We start from the raw sequence: 16,065 nt of genomic DNA, 5'->3' as shown, positions 1-16,065 counted from the left end.
TTTCCAGATGAGTTAAATTAATGTGCCTGGCACTGTCCTCTCTTTCCCTTTTTAATAATCACATTGATAAGAAGCTAACATGTTAGATGACAGAGTAGAGTTAGAAAGGTCCTGGTGAGGGTCTAAGCAAATACCAGCAATCACCTATGTCTAGACTTCTTGTTACATAAGAAGAAACCTAATAATCTAAGCCAGCGATTTTCAGTCTTTCATGTCATGTCACACATGAACTAATTACTAAAATTCTGTGGCATTCTTGCCTATCTGCCAAAAATATAGGTATAATTTTGATTCATTCACTCTGGACAGCTATTGTGATGTTGGCTGTTACCATTTTTTAAATTTCACAATCTAAAGGGAAAGAAATCAGTGCCCTTAACTAAATAGTCCATGTATTGCATGTTTTAAAAATTGTTGCAGCGCACCAATGTGCCTGCTGTGGCACAATGGTTGAAAATCGCTGATCCAAGCCACTGTTAATTGAGTTAAATATTATTTTCAGCTGAGTGTATCTTAACTGAAATAAGGATGTTTTAAAATATTCCGTTGTATCTGTACTAAGTTCTTACATATATAATTATTTTTGTTTTATATTTTGATATATATTTTCTGGTGTAAATAGATGGACATACTTTTTTCCATTCATAAAGTTTTTATTCCACTTACATGAACTTTGTACACATTTCTTAACAATTATTCTTAGATTGTTCATGAAAATTTCATAAGACATTAAATAAAGCTAGTGATCATCTCAAGTTATTTCCCTATTAACTATTTTACAGCATATGCATATTAGGCAAGTATTTAAAAAAAATCACACAAAAGCAGAAAAAAATTAAATACATGGGGTTTTTTTTCCTTTGTTTTACTGCTGTGTTTCATATACATGAAGTAATGGATATCAGGCAATTCATTTTACTGCATCTTGTTACATTTGTTCTTAGGTTGCCAAAAACATTCAAAGACAAATATAGTGAGTTTGGCAAAAATAATGTAAACAAACAGGAAGAAACTTTACAAAGAATAGAATGTGAACCGTTTCTGCCCACATCCAGAGTCGATTGGGTCACAACTAAAGGAACGCTTTCTGGAGCTGTAGTCAAAGGTGTGCATATCAAGATTGAGTATTCCATAGGTACACATGTTATTCAAAGTGTACTCATCAATGGGATATCCGCTTCTGTCCTTTAAGTGCTCCAGAACTTACATACCCACAGCAGCTCCACCTGTGACGGGAAACAGTCATCTCTTTTACACTCCACTAGACGGACAATATGCAGGTAGTTTCCTTTGCTTAGACCTGAAGCAGTTTTATGTTAATTTTTTTCATGTCTAATTTTTATTCTGAAATGTAAAGCTTTTCTGCATTAAAGTAGTTGCATATAATATTATATTAATTTCAGGTATAGAACATACTGAGATTTCACATTTAATTACCTTACAAAGTGATCACCATAAAAAGTCCACTGTCCATCTGTCACCATACAAAGTTATTGTGATGTTATTAATATTCCCTATGTTGTACTTTGCATCCCCATGACTTATAGTATAAGTTTGTACCTCTTAATCCCCATAACCTTTTTGCTCATACCCCCACCACCCAATCCTCTGGCAATTATCATTTTTTTTTTTTTACCTATGGGTCGGTTTGTTTTCTTTGTTCATTTTTAAAATTTTCTAGGTTCCACATCTAGGTGAAATGATAGAGTGTTTGTCTTTCTCTGACTTAATTTTACTTAGCATAGTATCCTCTAGGTTTATCCATGTCATAAATGATAAGATCTATTTCTTTCCCAAGGCTGATTAGTGTTCCAGGGTGTTATATGCATGAGCACACACATCTACTTCTTTATCCATTCATTTAGTGACACCTAGGTTGCTTCAATAACTTGGCTATTGCATTATTAGCATGCTATATTTGTATGAGTCTTACTTAATTTATCAAGTTCAGCAAAGGTTTCTTTGCAAGAAAGCAAGCTTTCTTCAGGGAGTGTAGAATCTCATGATAGAACGCAGAGAAGTTAAGGGCTAGACCCAATACGATAGGATGTGTCGGTTGCATCTTGGTATACTTGTTGTAACCGATCCACAATCGCTTTCTTGTCATCACCAGCAGCAACCTCAACCAAGTAACGATAGTAGTTTCCATTCCTTTTCAGATGAAGACTTTACTCTCTGCTTGTGAAGCATTGGGGATCAAGAACTTTTCAAAGAGAAATAAATACATCATTGCAGATATCTCTTTGCTTGGTCTCAATTTCTCTCTGTATTCTCAAGTCATCTCCTGTTTCTTTTCAGTATCTCTCATTTTTTTTATCAATACTTGAGATGACTCTCCAAGATGACCTATGGATTCCTACAACATTTTTATAAGCATCTAAGAAAAGATTTCTCTCCCCTTTGGATAATTCAGGTCCTTACTCAGAGACTTCAGGCAGGCTGCCATGTCATCATTTTGCTCAACCTGCTCTGCCAGTTTGGCCTTCTGTACTAGGTAGCTCATTTTTATCCATGACTGGACTGTTTCCAGGTGGCTATGGACTGACAGGGGCTCAGCAGTCTCCAGACAGACATATGTTCATAAATAATGCTTTTTATCATTACATACATGATGTTTCTTCTAGTTCTTTTAACCATAAATTCCTTTTTGGATGATAGTAATATTATCATGCTGCTTTCTTTTGGTTTGTGTTTGCCTAGTATCTCTTAAAACATAGTCATTTTTTAAAAACTTGGTAAAATGTACATTACATTAAAAATTACTATTTTATCCATTTTAAAGTGTGCAGTTCAGTGACACTGAGTACATTCACAGTGTTGTGCAAACATAACAATATGTGTATCCTACTGGCCTAGTAGCTCAGTTGTTCAGAGTGTTGTCTGAATACACTAAAGTTGCAGGTTCCATCCCGTCTGACATATACAAGAATCAACCAATGAATGCATAAATAAGGGGGACAACAAATCAGTGTTTCTCTCTCTCAAATCAGTAAATTAGCCCTGGCTGGTGTGGCTCAGTGGATTGGGCCTGGGAACCAGGGAGTCGCTGGTTTGATTCCCAGTCTAGGGCACATACATGCCTGGGTTGCAAGCCAGGTCCCCAGTGTGGGGAGTGTGAGAGGCAACCACACACTGATGTTTCTCTCCCTCTCTCCCTACCTAGCCCTTTGTCTAAGAATAAATAGATAAAATCTTTTTTAAAAAATCAATAAATTAAAAAAACTGAAAAAAAATCTAAAAAATATCTCCATTGTTAGAACTTCTTAATTATTTCAAGCAAAAGCTCTATACCCATTAAACAGTAGTTCCCAGTACCCCCTTTCCCCAGCCCTTGGTATACACCATTCAATTTTTAGTTTGTATAAATTTGCCTATTCTAATTGTCTCATGTAAGTAGAATCATATAACATTTGCCCTTTTGAAAAGCATGCTGTCTTCTAATGGGATAATTTATTCAGTTGATGGTTAATGTTAAAACTGATATTATTTATAATGCTTCTGTAAATGATCACTTATTAGATACTATCTTTTCCGTATTTTTGTTAATTTGAAATTTCACTTGCATTAGTGATTACTTTTCTGTTTCTCACTCTCAGTCAAAGGCATATGGTATTACTATTAATTAAAAGCAAAATACCATGCTGGCCAGAGCAGTTGGTTGGAGCATTGTCCTGTGCACCAAAAGGTTGCAGGTTTGATTCCTGTTTAAGGTACATACCTGGGTTATGGATTCAATCACCGGGCTGGGCACATATGGAGGGCAACTGATCATTGTTTCTCACATCAATGTTTTTCTCTCTAACCTACCGAGCCACACTGGCCAGGGCAGCATGTCTTTTTAAAAATGCAGTTTGGTAATATATTCCAAAAAAGTGTTTTCTTACTGATTCAGACCTAATTTCATATGTATATATTGCTTGCTGTTGCTTCTTCCCTTTTATGTTGAAGTGCCATTTGATATAATAGTTATAATACATTATGTATGTAAAGTAGAACACATAAACTTAAAAGTGAGTAAATATGAGAAGCAATGTTGAGTGAAAAGTTATTCGAAAATATTTCTATTTAGTGAATTTTCTTTTTAATTATGTTTTATTAATTATGCTATTACAGTTGCCCCTTTTGCCCCTGTCTACACTGTGCATCCTCTCAGGCAATCCCCACAGCATTGTCCATGTCCATGGGTCATGCATGTAAGTTCTTTGACTACACCATTTTCTATACTGTGTTTTACATCCCCATGGCAATTCTGTAACTACCTATTTGTACTTCTTAATCCCCTCACACCTTGACCCATTCCCCACACTCCCTTCTATCAAGCAACCATCAAAACACTCTCATATAGAGATTCTGTCTCTGTTCACCTTGTTTGCTTAGTTTGTTTTTTAGATTCAGTTGTTGATAGAGTTGTATTTATTGCCACTTTATTGTGATAGTTTTCATTTTCTTTTTATTAAATAAGTCCCTTTAACATTTCATATGATAATGGTTTTGTGATGATGAACTCCTTTAGTTTTTTCTTGTCTGGGAAGCTCTTTAGTTCTAAATATTTTTTCTGGGTAGAGAAATCTTGGCTGTAGGTCCCTACTTTTCATGACTTTATTTCTTTCTAGTCCTGTTCAGTCTGCAAAGTTTCTTTTGAGAAATCAGCTGACAGTTTTATAGGAACTCCCCTGTAGGTAACTGCTTTTCTCTTGCTGCTTTTAAGATTCTCTCTTTATCTTTAACCTTTGGCATTTTAATTAAGATGTGTCTTGGAGTGGGCCTCTTTGTGTCCATCTTGTTTGGGACTCTGTGCTTCCTGGGCTTGCATATCTATTTCCATCACCAAATTAGGGAAGTTTTCTTTCACTATTTTTTCAAATATATTTCCAATTTCTTCCTCTTTCTCTTCTCCTTCTGGCACCCATATGATGTGAATGTTCAATGCCTTGAAGTTGTCCCAGAGGCTCTTTACACTGTCCTTGTTTTTTGGGATTCACTTTTTTCCTTGTTGTTCTGATTGGTTGTTTTTTGCTTCCTTATGTTCCTAATCATTGATTTGATTCTTGGCTTTGTCCACTTGACTGTTGTTTCCCTGTAAATCATTCTTTATTTCAATTAGTGTATCCTTCATTTTCGACTGAATATTTTTTTTAATTATTTATCTTTAGAGGGGAAGGAGAGAGGGAGAGAAACATCAATGTATGGTTGCCTCTAGTGCGACCCCTGCTGGGAACTGGCCCGCAACCCCAGCATGTGCCCTGACCGGGAATGGAACTGTGATCCTCTAGTTCACAGACCTGTGCTCAATCCACTGTGCTATACCAGCCAGGGCTCAACTGAATATTTTTTATGCTCTTGATGTCCTCACTAAGTTCCTTGAGCATCCTTACAACAAGTGTTTTGAACTCTGTATCTGATACATTGCTTATCTCCCTTTTGTTTAGTTTTTTCTCTGGAGTTTTGGTCTCTTCTTTCATTTAGTCCGTGTTTCTTTGTCTCCTTATTTTGGTAGCCTCTTTGTGTTTATTTCTATCTTTTAGATAGCACTGCTATGATTCCCTATCTCGGTAATGTAGCCTAATGTAATAGATGTTTTGTAAGGTCCAGTGGCATAGCCTCCCCTGTCGCCCTACTGGGGTACTTGAGGTGTTGCCCTTCATGTGAGCTGTGTACACCTTCCTCTTGTATTTGAGCCTTTATTACTGTTGGCAGGTCAATGGAAAGGATTTACTCAGGCCAGTCAGTTGCAAAGACTGGCTGTGACCACTGGCCACCAACCTCCGCCCTCCATAGAGGACCAGCCATGTAGAGGCAGGGTGGTGATGCTCCAGTGTGGTCTACATCTGTCCACTGGGTGCACGGGATCTCAGATTTCTGGGGTGGTGTGGGCCAAGGTCAGCCCCTTCCTTTGTTTTGCCTGGAGCCATCTCACATGAGCTATAAAGCAATCTGAGATGGCTACCACTTGTGCTGGGTGTGGAGATTCCTAGGCAAAGCCAAGCTGCGAATCTAGGCTTGCTGCTGCTAGTGCTGGACCTGGGGCCACTTAGCAAATATATGGGGGCTGGAGACTATCGCTTGTTTGATAGGGTTTTGGAAGTTGTAAAGCATGAGCTAAGACCAGCCATTCATATGGAAAAGTTACAATTAATAGTTTGGGTGGGCCAGTAACTTGGGTGCTAAGGAGGGATCTCCAGAGCAGGGCAGCAGTGTTAGCCAGGTTAATGGAGTCTCAGATATGGCAACCACCTGCCATCTCTGTGGCTCTGGAGGGAAAGCTCAGAAAAGGGACAGTGGCCCTGCCTGCCTTTCTGTCTGGGAGAAAGCTGCCTGTCAGCTCCTGCCTTCATGCCTGACACTTCCGTTCCTCTCTGTTTGCTGCTTGTGCCTTTGAAGCTGCTACGCCAGTGCTGGAGCTCAGGGAGTGAATCAGTATTAGTCCATGTATGGGTTTTTTAAGGGGAACTGCTTGGGACTCCAAGAGTTTCTTCCCCTGACTCAATCCCCACTGGTTTTTGCAGCCTGAAGTTATGGGGACTTATCTTCCTGGCACTGGATCCCTGGGCTGGGGGGCCTGGTGTGGGTCCAGCCTGTTCTGCATCTCCCCTCCTACCAGTCTTCATGTATGTGGTTTCTTTATTTCCCTAGTTGTCAGACTTCCATTCAACTCAATTTTGTCAACTCTGACTTTTCTGAGTGATGGTTGTTCTATATTTTAGTTGTAATTTTGATGTGGTTATGTGAGGAGGCAAGCTGTGTTTACCTATGCCTCCATCTTGACTGGAAGTAGCTAGTAAAATTTCTATAAAGTTTAGAAATCCTTATAGCATGTTGTAAAATTTGGGATAAAATAAATTCAGGTTTGGTTACTTCTAAGGAGGGATATAGTAGGATTAGGGAGTAGAACATGGAAGACTTTAAGGGTATAGTCATAGTGCATTCCTTCCATATAATGAGTTCCTCAAACTGGGTATGAAAATTGGCCAGGATACTTGATACATTCTATTATGTGAGTAGTACTGTGTTTTGAATAAAAAAAGAGGATATTGGGGATATTCTCTGTGATATAGAAATACATAGAGGTTGAGAGCAGGGAACTAGAGAAGGTATATTAAGTTATCGAGTTTGATTCTTCCTTAAGTAAGATTTTTGGGTAGATACTCTACCCCACATCCTTCACCGCACCATTTCCTCTCGCCTTAGGAGGTGCAAGTTACATTTGATCCCTTCTGACATGTACCCAGCAGTGGTTTGAATACACAGGGATACTAAGATAGTCTTATTTCAGGGAGGCCTGAGTTTACTCTGATTAGTGACTTTTGCTCCACAATTCTCCAAGCTTTTCAGACTGTCTTAGAACTACACTTGTGGTCTAATATTCTTGCTACATAACCTTCCTTTCTGTTCTTCCCTGTGGGGATATAGGGGTGTCCAACCTGTGACCCATGATGGCTATGAATATTGCTCAACACAAAATCGTAAACTTATTATAAAAAACATCCAGATTTTTTGGTGATTTTGTGTCACAGTGTATTTAGTGTGTGGCCCAAGACAACTCTTCTAACGTTGGACACCCCGGTGGACCATCATTGCAGGCTTATCCTTTGCCTAACTTCCTGTAGTTCACCTCCAGTTTTCCTTCACAGGCATTTCTCTGAGTAAATCCCCTGCTCTTCTAATCCCATATGCTTTTTGGAAAACCTAAATGAACACAAGTCAGTATTTGTGAAGTGCCCGGTACATAGTAAGCAGTCAATTAATACTGTTTTTTGTTATAATAAACAAGATGATGGTGATTTTGATTATGCTGGTGGTGATGGATGGAAATATCCAAATTGGAGTGGTATTTATGCAGTAGGTATAATTCCTATTATAGGAATTATATATTGTGCGTGAATGTGGGAGATAAAATAAGGTTAGTTCGTCTAATTTCTTGATTATCACTCTACACTTCACACGCTAACTGCATTGATTATTTCATAGCTTACTGCAAATACCATAATAATTCACAGTTCTTTGCTTATTGTTTCTTCTTCATAAAATATTCTTCCACTGACCCCTTACCTTGTTTTTATGCATGGTAATAGTTGTAAACACATTGAATTATAATCTATCTATTTTTGTGTGAGTTTCTTCTTTCCACGTGTAGATTCCTTTAGTTGTCAGATTGCAGCCATTTTATAGGGGTCAGTTAACCATTCTGTACTTTATTCAAAGAGAAATGGAAAACCATTGGAGGATTTTAACAATAGAGGTAATATGATATGATTTTTTAGTTTTATAAAGATTACTTTGGCTATAGTTTGTTGGATGGATTGGAGGACTGCAAGAGTAAATTTGGAGAAATGGCTTGGTGTGGGCTCTGGAGCCCAGTTGCCTGGTTCCACCACGTACTAGCTGTCTAATCTTGGGAATGTTCCTTAAGCTTTCTTCGCCTTGGCTTCCACATCTATAAAATGGCAATAAAAATAGTACTCCGTCAGAGCTGCTGGGAAGAATAAATGAGTTAAAACACCTTAGACTAGAACTTTGCACATGCTAAGCTGTCAGATGTTACCTTTATGTTGTTATTTAACAAATATTTGTGTGCTTACTGCACCCTAGGCACTGGGCTAGATGCTACTGTTAAGCTAAATTTAACAATTGACAAATGCAAATGCAAATTAACATGCAGGCAAACTTTTGGGTTATAATAATGTTCCTAAGAATATGAATATAAAAACAAACTATTTGGCCATTGATATGTTACAGTTTTGGAGCTTTTGGAGGTGTTTTATTTAGACTTCTTCAACATTTTTTATAGCAGGGACTCTAGAGCGTACTGAATAAGTCACTGGGGGAGAATTTATTGAATAAAAGAATGCTCAGTATAAGACTACCTTTTGTTATGTTCCCTTGCTTTACAACTTGGTAATTAAAAATTAATTTTGTGAATATGTATTAATATTAAATATATTTCTGTAATGAATGTCCTTGGGGTAAAATATGTCAACTTTATGAATTTAGAGTTTTTGTCTACCAGTTTATAAGGGCTTTTTGTTGTTTATGCCTTTTTAAATAAAGGAGACTGTAGTAATTAATGTGTAAATGTAATTAATGTATGGCGAAGGTAGGAGATTTGCTGTAATGAGAATTAAATTACTATTTTTTCTAAAAGATAGACTAGTGTACATATATTGTGTTAAAGAATTAAAAGGGCCCTGACTGGTGTGGCTCAATGGGTTGGGCACTGTCCCACAAACCAAAAGGCCTCAGGTTCGATTCCTGGACAGGGCACATGGCCTGGGTTTTGGGCCAGGTTCCCACTTGGGGAGGCGTGAGAGGGAATCAGTCAGTGTTTCTCTTGTACATTGAGGTTTCTCTCTCTTTCTCCCTCACTTCCCCTTTCTCTAAAAATAAGTAAAATTTTTTAAATTAAGAGATTTATACTCATTTTGCATAAGAAAATTGATTCTTTTAGTTGTCAGATTGTAGCCATTTTATAGGGGTCAGTTAACCATTCTGTACTTCATTCAAAGAGAAATGGAAAACCATTGGAGGATTTTAACAATAGAGGTAATATGATATGATTTTTTAGTTTTATAAAGATTACTTTGGCTATAGTTCGTTGGATGGATTGGAGGACTGCAAGAGTAAATTTGGAGAAATGGCTTGGTGTAAGAAAAATGGTAATAGTTGGCCACAAAGTTCATTCTGTTTTTTTTTTTTTTTCTATAAAATGGCTCTAATAGTGCTTTTTTGTTTTTAACTTCATTTGAAACACTTTTGGTAGATTGTGACAGCTGTCATATCAATGTGCATTTAAAAACAGTGTAATCAAAATTGGTACTCATTTTATAATCAGAACTGGTAGAATTTTTGTATAGTCATTTCAATTTGAAGATGAAAGAAAATAAGCAAGATTTTCAGCATATTATGCTTTATTATTTCACGAAATGAAAAAACACAGCTGAAATGGAAAAATAAAAAAGATTCATTCAGTGCATGGAGAAGGTGCTATGACTGATCAAATGTGTCAAAAGTGGTTTCCAGAGTTTCTTGCTGGTAGTATCTTGCTGGATGGTGCTCCATGGTGCCGTAGACCAGTTGAAGTTGATAGCAATCAAATCAAGACATCAATTGAGAACAATCAACTATACCACACAGGAGATAGCCAACATAGTTAAAATACCCAATTCAAGTGTTGAAAATCAGTTGCAACAGCTTGGTTATATTAGTTGCTTTGATGTTTGGGTTTCACATAAGTTAAGTGGAAATAAAAAAAAAACCTTCTTGATCGTATTTCCACCTTCGATTCTCTATTTAAACCTAATGAAAACATCCTATTTTTAAAACATAATGTGGCAGGTGATGAAAAGTAGATACTTTACAATAATGTGGAATGGAAGAGCGTGTGGAGCCAGAAAAGTGAACCACGACCACCCACAACAAAGGCCAGTCTTCATCCAAAGAAGTTGATGTGTGTGTGGTGGAATCAGAAGGGAATTCTCTATTATGAGCTCCTTCTGAAAAACCAAACGATTAATTCCTGTCAGGTACTCCTCCCAATTAGATCAACCGAAAGCACTCGATAAAAAGCATCTGGAAGTAGTCAACAGAAAATGTATAATCTCCTATCAGGATAACAGCACGTTTCTTTGATAACCAAGCAAAAACTGTTACAGCTTGACTGGGAAGCTCTGATTCATCCACCATATTCACCAGATGTTGCATCTGTGGATTCCATTTATATCAGTCGTTACAAAATTGTCTTAGTGGAAAATATTTCAATTCCCTTAAAGACTGTAAAAGGCACCTGGAAGAGTTCTTTGCCCAAAAAGATAAAAAGTTTTGTGGAGATGGAATAATGAAGTTGCCTGAAAGATGGCAGAAGGTAGTGGAACAAAACAGTGAATATGCTGTTCAATAAAGTTATTGGTGAAAATGAAAAATGTGGTTTTTATTTTTACTTTAAAACCAAATGAGCTTTTTGGCCGGTCCAGTTGTTCACTTTAGGGAGGGGGAATAGGAAGTAGTATACTTTAATAATTAAAAATATTTTATGCAGTAAATAGCAGAGATTTAAAGAAAACAATGAGTGACAAATAACTATATAAACAAATCAATGTGTGAGACAACTTAACAAAAAATGCTTGGTTCATATGAATGGATTCAAGCACCTTTAGCTTGGTCTAGCATGGTCCACGGAAACTGTATTAAAACAGAACCTTAACAGTTTTGTCTTTGTTCTTGTCCCAGTGTTAATGTTTATTTACCTGCTTTATTTTCCTAGGGATGTGCATGCAGTCTGTCTCTGGGATGATAAAGGTCCAGCAAAAATTCATCAGGCTTTAAAAGAAGATATTCTTGAGTTTATTAAGCAAGCACAGGCAGTAAGTTCCGTATTTTTATATTAAGCTTGTTTTAAGGTTTTACCCAAGGAATATTATAAGAAATATTTTAAACATAGAACTTCCTAAAGTTTAAATGTCACATTGACTTTTGATATATTTGTTAAAAAAATTTTTAATGAAATGGTTATTTGTTTTTCCCTCAGTGACACTTCTTTCAAGAGAGTACATTATTATCCTCAATTAAAAGGTGTTATAAACAGAAATGAAAAGTCAGATTTATAGACATAGACAACAGTATGGTGATTACCAGAGGGAAAGGGGCTATGGGGAGGTTAAAGAGGGTAAACTTGATATAACGGTTACTAACCAATTTAACCCAAACAAATTTAATTATTAAAAAAGCAAAGGAAAAAGATACAAAGAAATTCAGTTTTTTAGATGTCCCCACTACCATTTATTTTTGGCTGTATGTCAGCCCACATAAATCTTTTTTTTTGTTCACAACTAATACCTTTTTACAATCTGACAGTAATCTCCTTCAAGTTCCATTCATATTGTTCCAAATGGCAAAACATTTTTTATAGCTGAATAATATTTCAGCCATATATTTTTTATCCATTCATCTCTCTATAAAAATTTAAGTTTTTTCATATCTTGGCTATCTTAAATAATATTGCAGTGAAAATGATGGGTACATTTAGTCCTCCTTCATTCTCTGCAGGGGTTGGTCCAGGGATCCCCCCAGCAGATACCAACATCCATAGGTGCGCAGTCCTTAGTCAGCCTTCTGTATTCGCACTTGCAGAGCCCACAGATGTGGAGGCTGACTGTAGAGTTTTTCAAATTAGTGTTTCTGTGTTCTTTGGGTATATAGCTAGAGGTGGAATTTCTGGATCATATGGTAGTATCTTGCTGGAAGGTATCTTTAAAAAGTTCTATTTTTAATTTTTGAGAACCCCCAAACTATTTTTCACAGTGGCCACACCAACTTACATTCCTGCCAGCAGTGTACGAGGGTTCCCTTTTCTGCACATTCTTGCCAACACTTATTTCTTGTCTTTTTGATGGTAGCCATTCTACCAGGTATGAGGTAGTATCTCATTGTGGTTTGGATTTTCATTTCCCTGCTCACTATCATTATAGTGAGCATCTTTTCATGTACCTGTGCTCATCTGTGTGTCTTCTTTGGAAAAAGGTCCAATCAGATCCTCTGCCCATTTTTTAATTTTTTTCGGTGGAGTTGTATGAGGTTTTTTATTTTTTGTTTGTTTGTTCTTTAACTTATTTTGGATGGTGACCCTTTTCAGGTATGAGTTACAAATATTTTCTCTAATTCAGTAGATTGCCTTTTTATTTTGGTGCTATTTTTTGGCTGTGTAGAAGCCTTTTAGTTTGATGTAGTCTTACTTGTTTATTTTTGCTTTTGATATCAAATGCAAAAAATCACTACCAACACTGATGTAGAGGAGCTTACCACTTATATTTTCTTTTAGGAGTTTTATGGTTTCAGGTCTTAAATTTCAGTCTTTAATTCATTAAAAACACCTTTTTCCCATTACTATTTATCCTTCATATTGTTCTTCTACCTCCATCCATCCACCCTCCTCCTCCATTATTTAATTTGTTTTGAATTAATTTTTGTGTATGGTGTAAGATGGTGATCAAGTGGTATTTTTTTGCATGTTGCTGTCCAGTTTTCTTAACACCATTTATTGAAGAGACTGTCCATTTCCCATTGTAAATTAATTTGATGTGTCTGGAAATTTTAACAGTATTCCAGTTCATGAGTGTAGAATATCGTTTCACTTTTGTGTCTTCAGTTTCTTTCATCAATATGTTCATGGTTTTCAGTGTAGGTCTTTCACCTTCCTAGTTAAATTTATTCTTTGGTATTGTTTTCTTCTTGATGCATTGTAAATGGGATTATTTTCTTCATTTCTCTTTCTGATAGTTTGCTAGGAAATGCAAACACTATAGAAATACAGTAGATTTTTGAGTTTCAATTTGGTTTCCTTTGACTTTACTGAAGTTTTATTTTAACCTTTATTTGTGGAGTCATATCACTTTCAAATAGTGACAGTTTTATGTCTTCCTTTTTAATTCAGAGACCTTGTGTTTTCTTTTTCTTGCCTAATTGCTCTGGCTGGGTCTTGCAGTATTGTGTTGAATAGGATTGGTGAGAGTGGGCATCCTGTTTGGTTCCTCACCTTAGATGAAAGGCTTACAACTTTTCACCATTGAATGTAATGTGATGTTAGTTAGATGTCATATATGGCCTTTATTATGTTGAGGTATGGTCTCATTGTACCCACCTTGTTGAGAGTTTTTGTCGTACAAGGATGTTGAATTTTGTCAAGTGCTTTTTCAGTATCTATCAAGGTGATCATACAATTTTTATACACTTTTGTCAAATGTGTACCACATGGATTGATTTGCCAATGTGGAACCATTCTTGCATCACTGGAATAAATCCCACTTGATCATGTGTATAATCTTTTTATTGTGTTGCAGAATTTGGTTTGCTAATATCTTCAGGAGTTTTGCATTTATATTTGTCAGGGCCATTGGCCTGTAACTTTCTTTTCTTGTGGCATCCTTGTCTGTTTTGGGAATCAAGGTAATGTTGACCTTGTAAGAGTTTAGAATTGTTTCCTTCTCTTCTATTTTTGGGAAGAGTTTTAGAAGTGTTGGCATTAATTTTTCTTTAAATATGTGATAAAATTCACCAGTGAGGCCATTTATTTGGGCCTGGACTTCTGTTTGTTAAAATTTTTGATTACGGATTCAGTCTCCTTACTACTAATTGTTCCATTCATATTTTTTATTTCTTTATGAATCATTCTGGGTAGAGTGTATGTTTCTAGTAATTTATTCATCTCTCCTAGGTTGTCAAATTTGTTGGCATATAATGTTCATAGTAGCCCCAGGATCCTTTGTATATCTTTGGTATCTGCTGTAATGTCTCCTCTTTCATTTCTGATTTTATGTGAGCCCTTTCTCTTTTATTCTTGTGAGTCTACACAAGTCTTTTGCAAACATTTTTGGTACACAGATATTTATAGCAGCATTATTCCTGATAGCCAAAAGGTTAAAAATAACCCAGATGTCTGCCAGTGGATATACATAAACAAAATATGGTACATTCATCAAATGAACTAGTATTTAGCCATAAAAAGAAATAAAATACTTGCTACAACAGGCAAAATTTATAGCCATACAAAGTAAACTAGTGGTTCCTTAGGGCTGAGAGGTAGAAGAGAGAGACAAGGGGGAAGATAAAGTGGCAGCTAATAGATACAGGGTTTCTATTTTAATTGACATTATTGACTAATAATGGTTTATTGGTTTCCTATAGACAACATAATGATTTGGTATGTGTATTTATTGTGAAATGATCACAAGCTTATGTGAACATGTAAATTTTCTCTTGGATATGTTTTAATTTATTTTAAGTGTAAGATATTTTATACAGTAAATAAAGTATTTAAATTTATAGCATAAAAATTTCCTAGTATCTGTATTTCTAGGACCTGTATTTCAAATTGGTTAAATTCTTTTTTTTTTTTTCCAGCGAGTACTGAGCCATCAAGATGATACAGCTTTGCTAAAAGCATATATTGTTGAATGGCGAAAATTCTTTACACAATGTGATATTTTACCGAAGCCTTTTTGTCAACTAGAGATTACTTTATTGGGTAAACAGGGCGGCAATAAAAAATCAAATGTAGAAGACGGTATTGTTCGAAAGGTCAGTTTTCCCATTTTTTCCCTAATATTCTTTAGAAAGAATGATTTGAAGACTTTTAAAACTAATTTACATAAGTGGGGTTTTCTACTTCACATATAAATTTCCAGCTCTTTCTGGGTTTTGTTGAATGGTATTTGTTTCATCCATTTTAGCTTTAAATTTCTTTCATCTTTTTGTGTGCTGTTAAGTTTTAGAACTGTGTTTCAGACACTGTCTCTGCTTTTCCTTTCACTTTCTTCTTTTCCTGGTTTTATCTTTGAGATTTTATTTCCTAATTCAATCTTTGTACTTTTACCTTGCTCTAAATTCAGTTGCTTTTATTCTAGCTCAAAAATCTCTCCTTTTATTAAGTTACCTTCTGTTATCTTTGTATTTAATCATGACTAAACTACTATAATCTTTATAATTTTTTTACTTGATTATAGTTAGAATATGCTCAGTATGTTCTGTTATATTTTTATATTTTGTATAGTTTCTAGTTAAAAGCTCAGTGCCCAGTAACAACTCATGATTTAATGGAAAAAGCTAAGCTCTGAAATTGGAGTCCCAGATTTCCTCTTCAACTCTTCAGCACTTCAGCGAGTAATGAACTAACCTCTCTGTCCTCGTTATTGTGTATTTTCCTATTTGTCAGACTCAAATGGCACCACAGATTTGAAAAGTTAAAAAAGGCCATTTGATCTTTAAACAACTCACTACTTGCTACAGTGATTATTGCAACAAACTCAGGCATTCATACATTAAAGTACATCCTAGGCATTATTGCGCCAGCCTTAAAATTTGCACTAATGCTGACAGGGTTATTGTGAAATTTAGATAGCCAGTGGTTCTTCAGTGGTAGAAATAACTGCAATGTGAGACATTCCCACCACCATCTGCCCCAAAAGAAAAACACTTCTAGATACCTTTTATTTTATTTCTTATTGTTTAAATTATTTATTTATTTATTTATTTTTAGAGAGAGGGGAAGGAAGGGAGAAAGAGAGAGAAAGAAATATC

General features: G+C 35.9%; 1 protein-coding gene and 1 pseudogene across 1 annotated transcript in view; one reads left to right on the top strand and one right to left on the bottom strand.

The window, feature by feature from the left end:
- The window catches only part of CUL5 (cullin 5), a 111,940-nt gene that overhangs the window by 39,435 nt on the left and 56,440 nt on the right, over positions 1-16,065 (top strand). Inside the window, exons 3-4 of the mRNA XM_053670413.1 lie at positions 11,258-11,357; positions 14,890-15,066. Coding sequence (XP_053526388.1) covers positions 11,258-11,357; positions 14,890-15,066 — 277 coding nt within the window. The remainder of the gene's footprint in view (positions 1-11,257; positions 11,358-14,889; positions 15,067-16,065) is intronic.
- Positions 1,934-3,772, bottom strand: LOC119055383 (14-3-3 protein zeta/delta-like; annotated as a pseudogene).

The sequence above is a fragment of the Artibeus jamaicensis genome, unplaced genomic scaffold (assembly GCF_021234435.1).
Source record: "Artibeus jamaicensis isolate MK-2021 breed Jamaican fruit bat unplaced genomic scaffold, CSHL_Jam_final contig_585, whole genome shotgun sequence".
NCBI classification, from domain to species: Eukaryota; Metazoa; Chordata; class Mammalia; order Chiroptera; family Phyllostomidae; genus Artibeus; species Artibeus jamaicensis.
The sequence above is the reverse complement of the archived record's forward strand: the minus strand, read 5'-3'. Positions and strand labels throughout refer to the sequence as shown.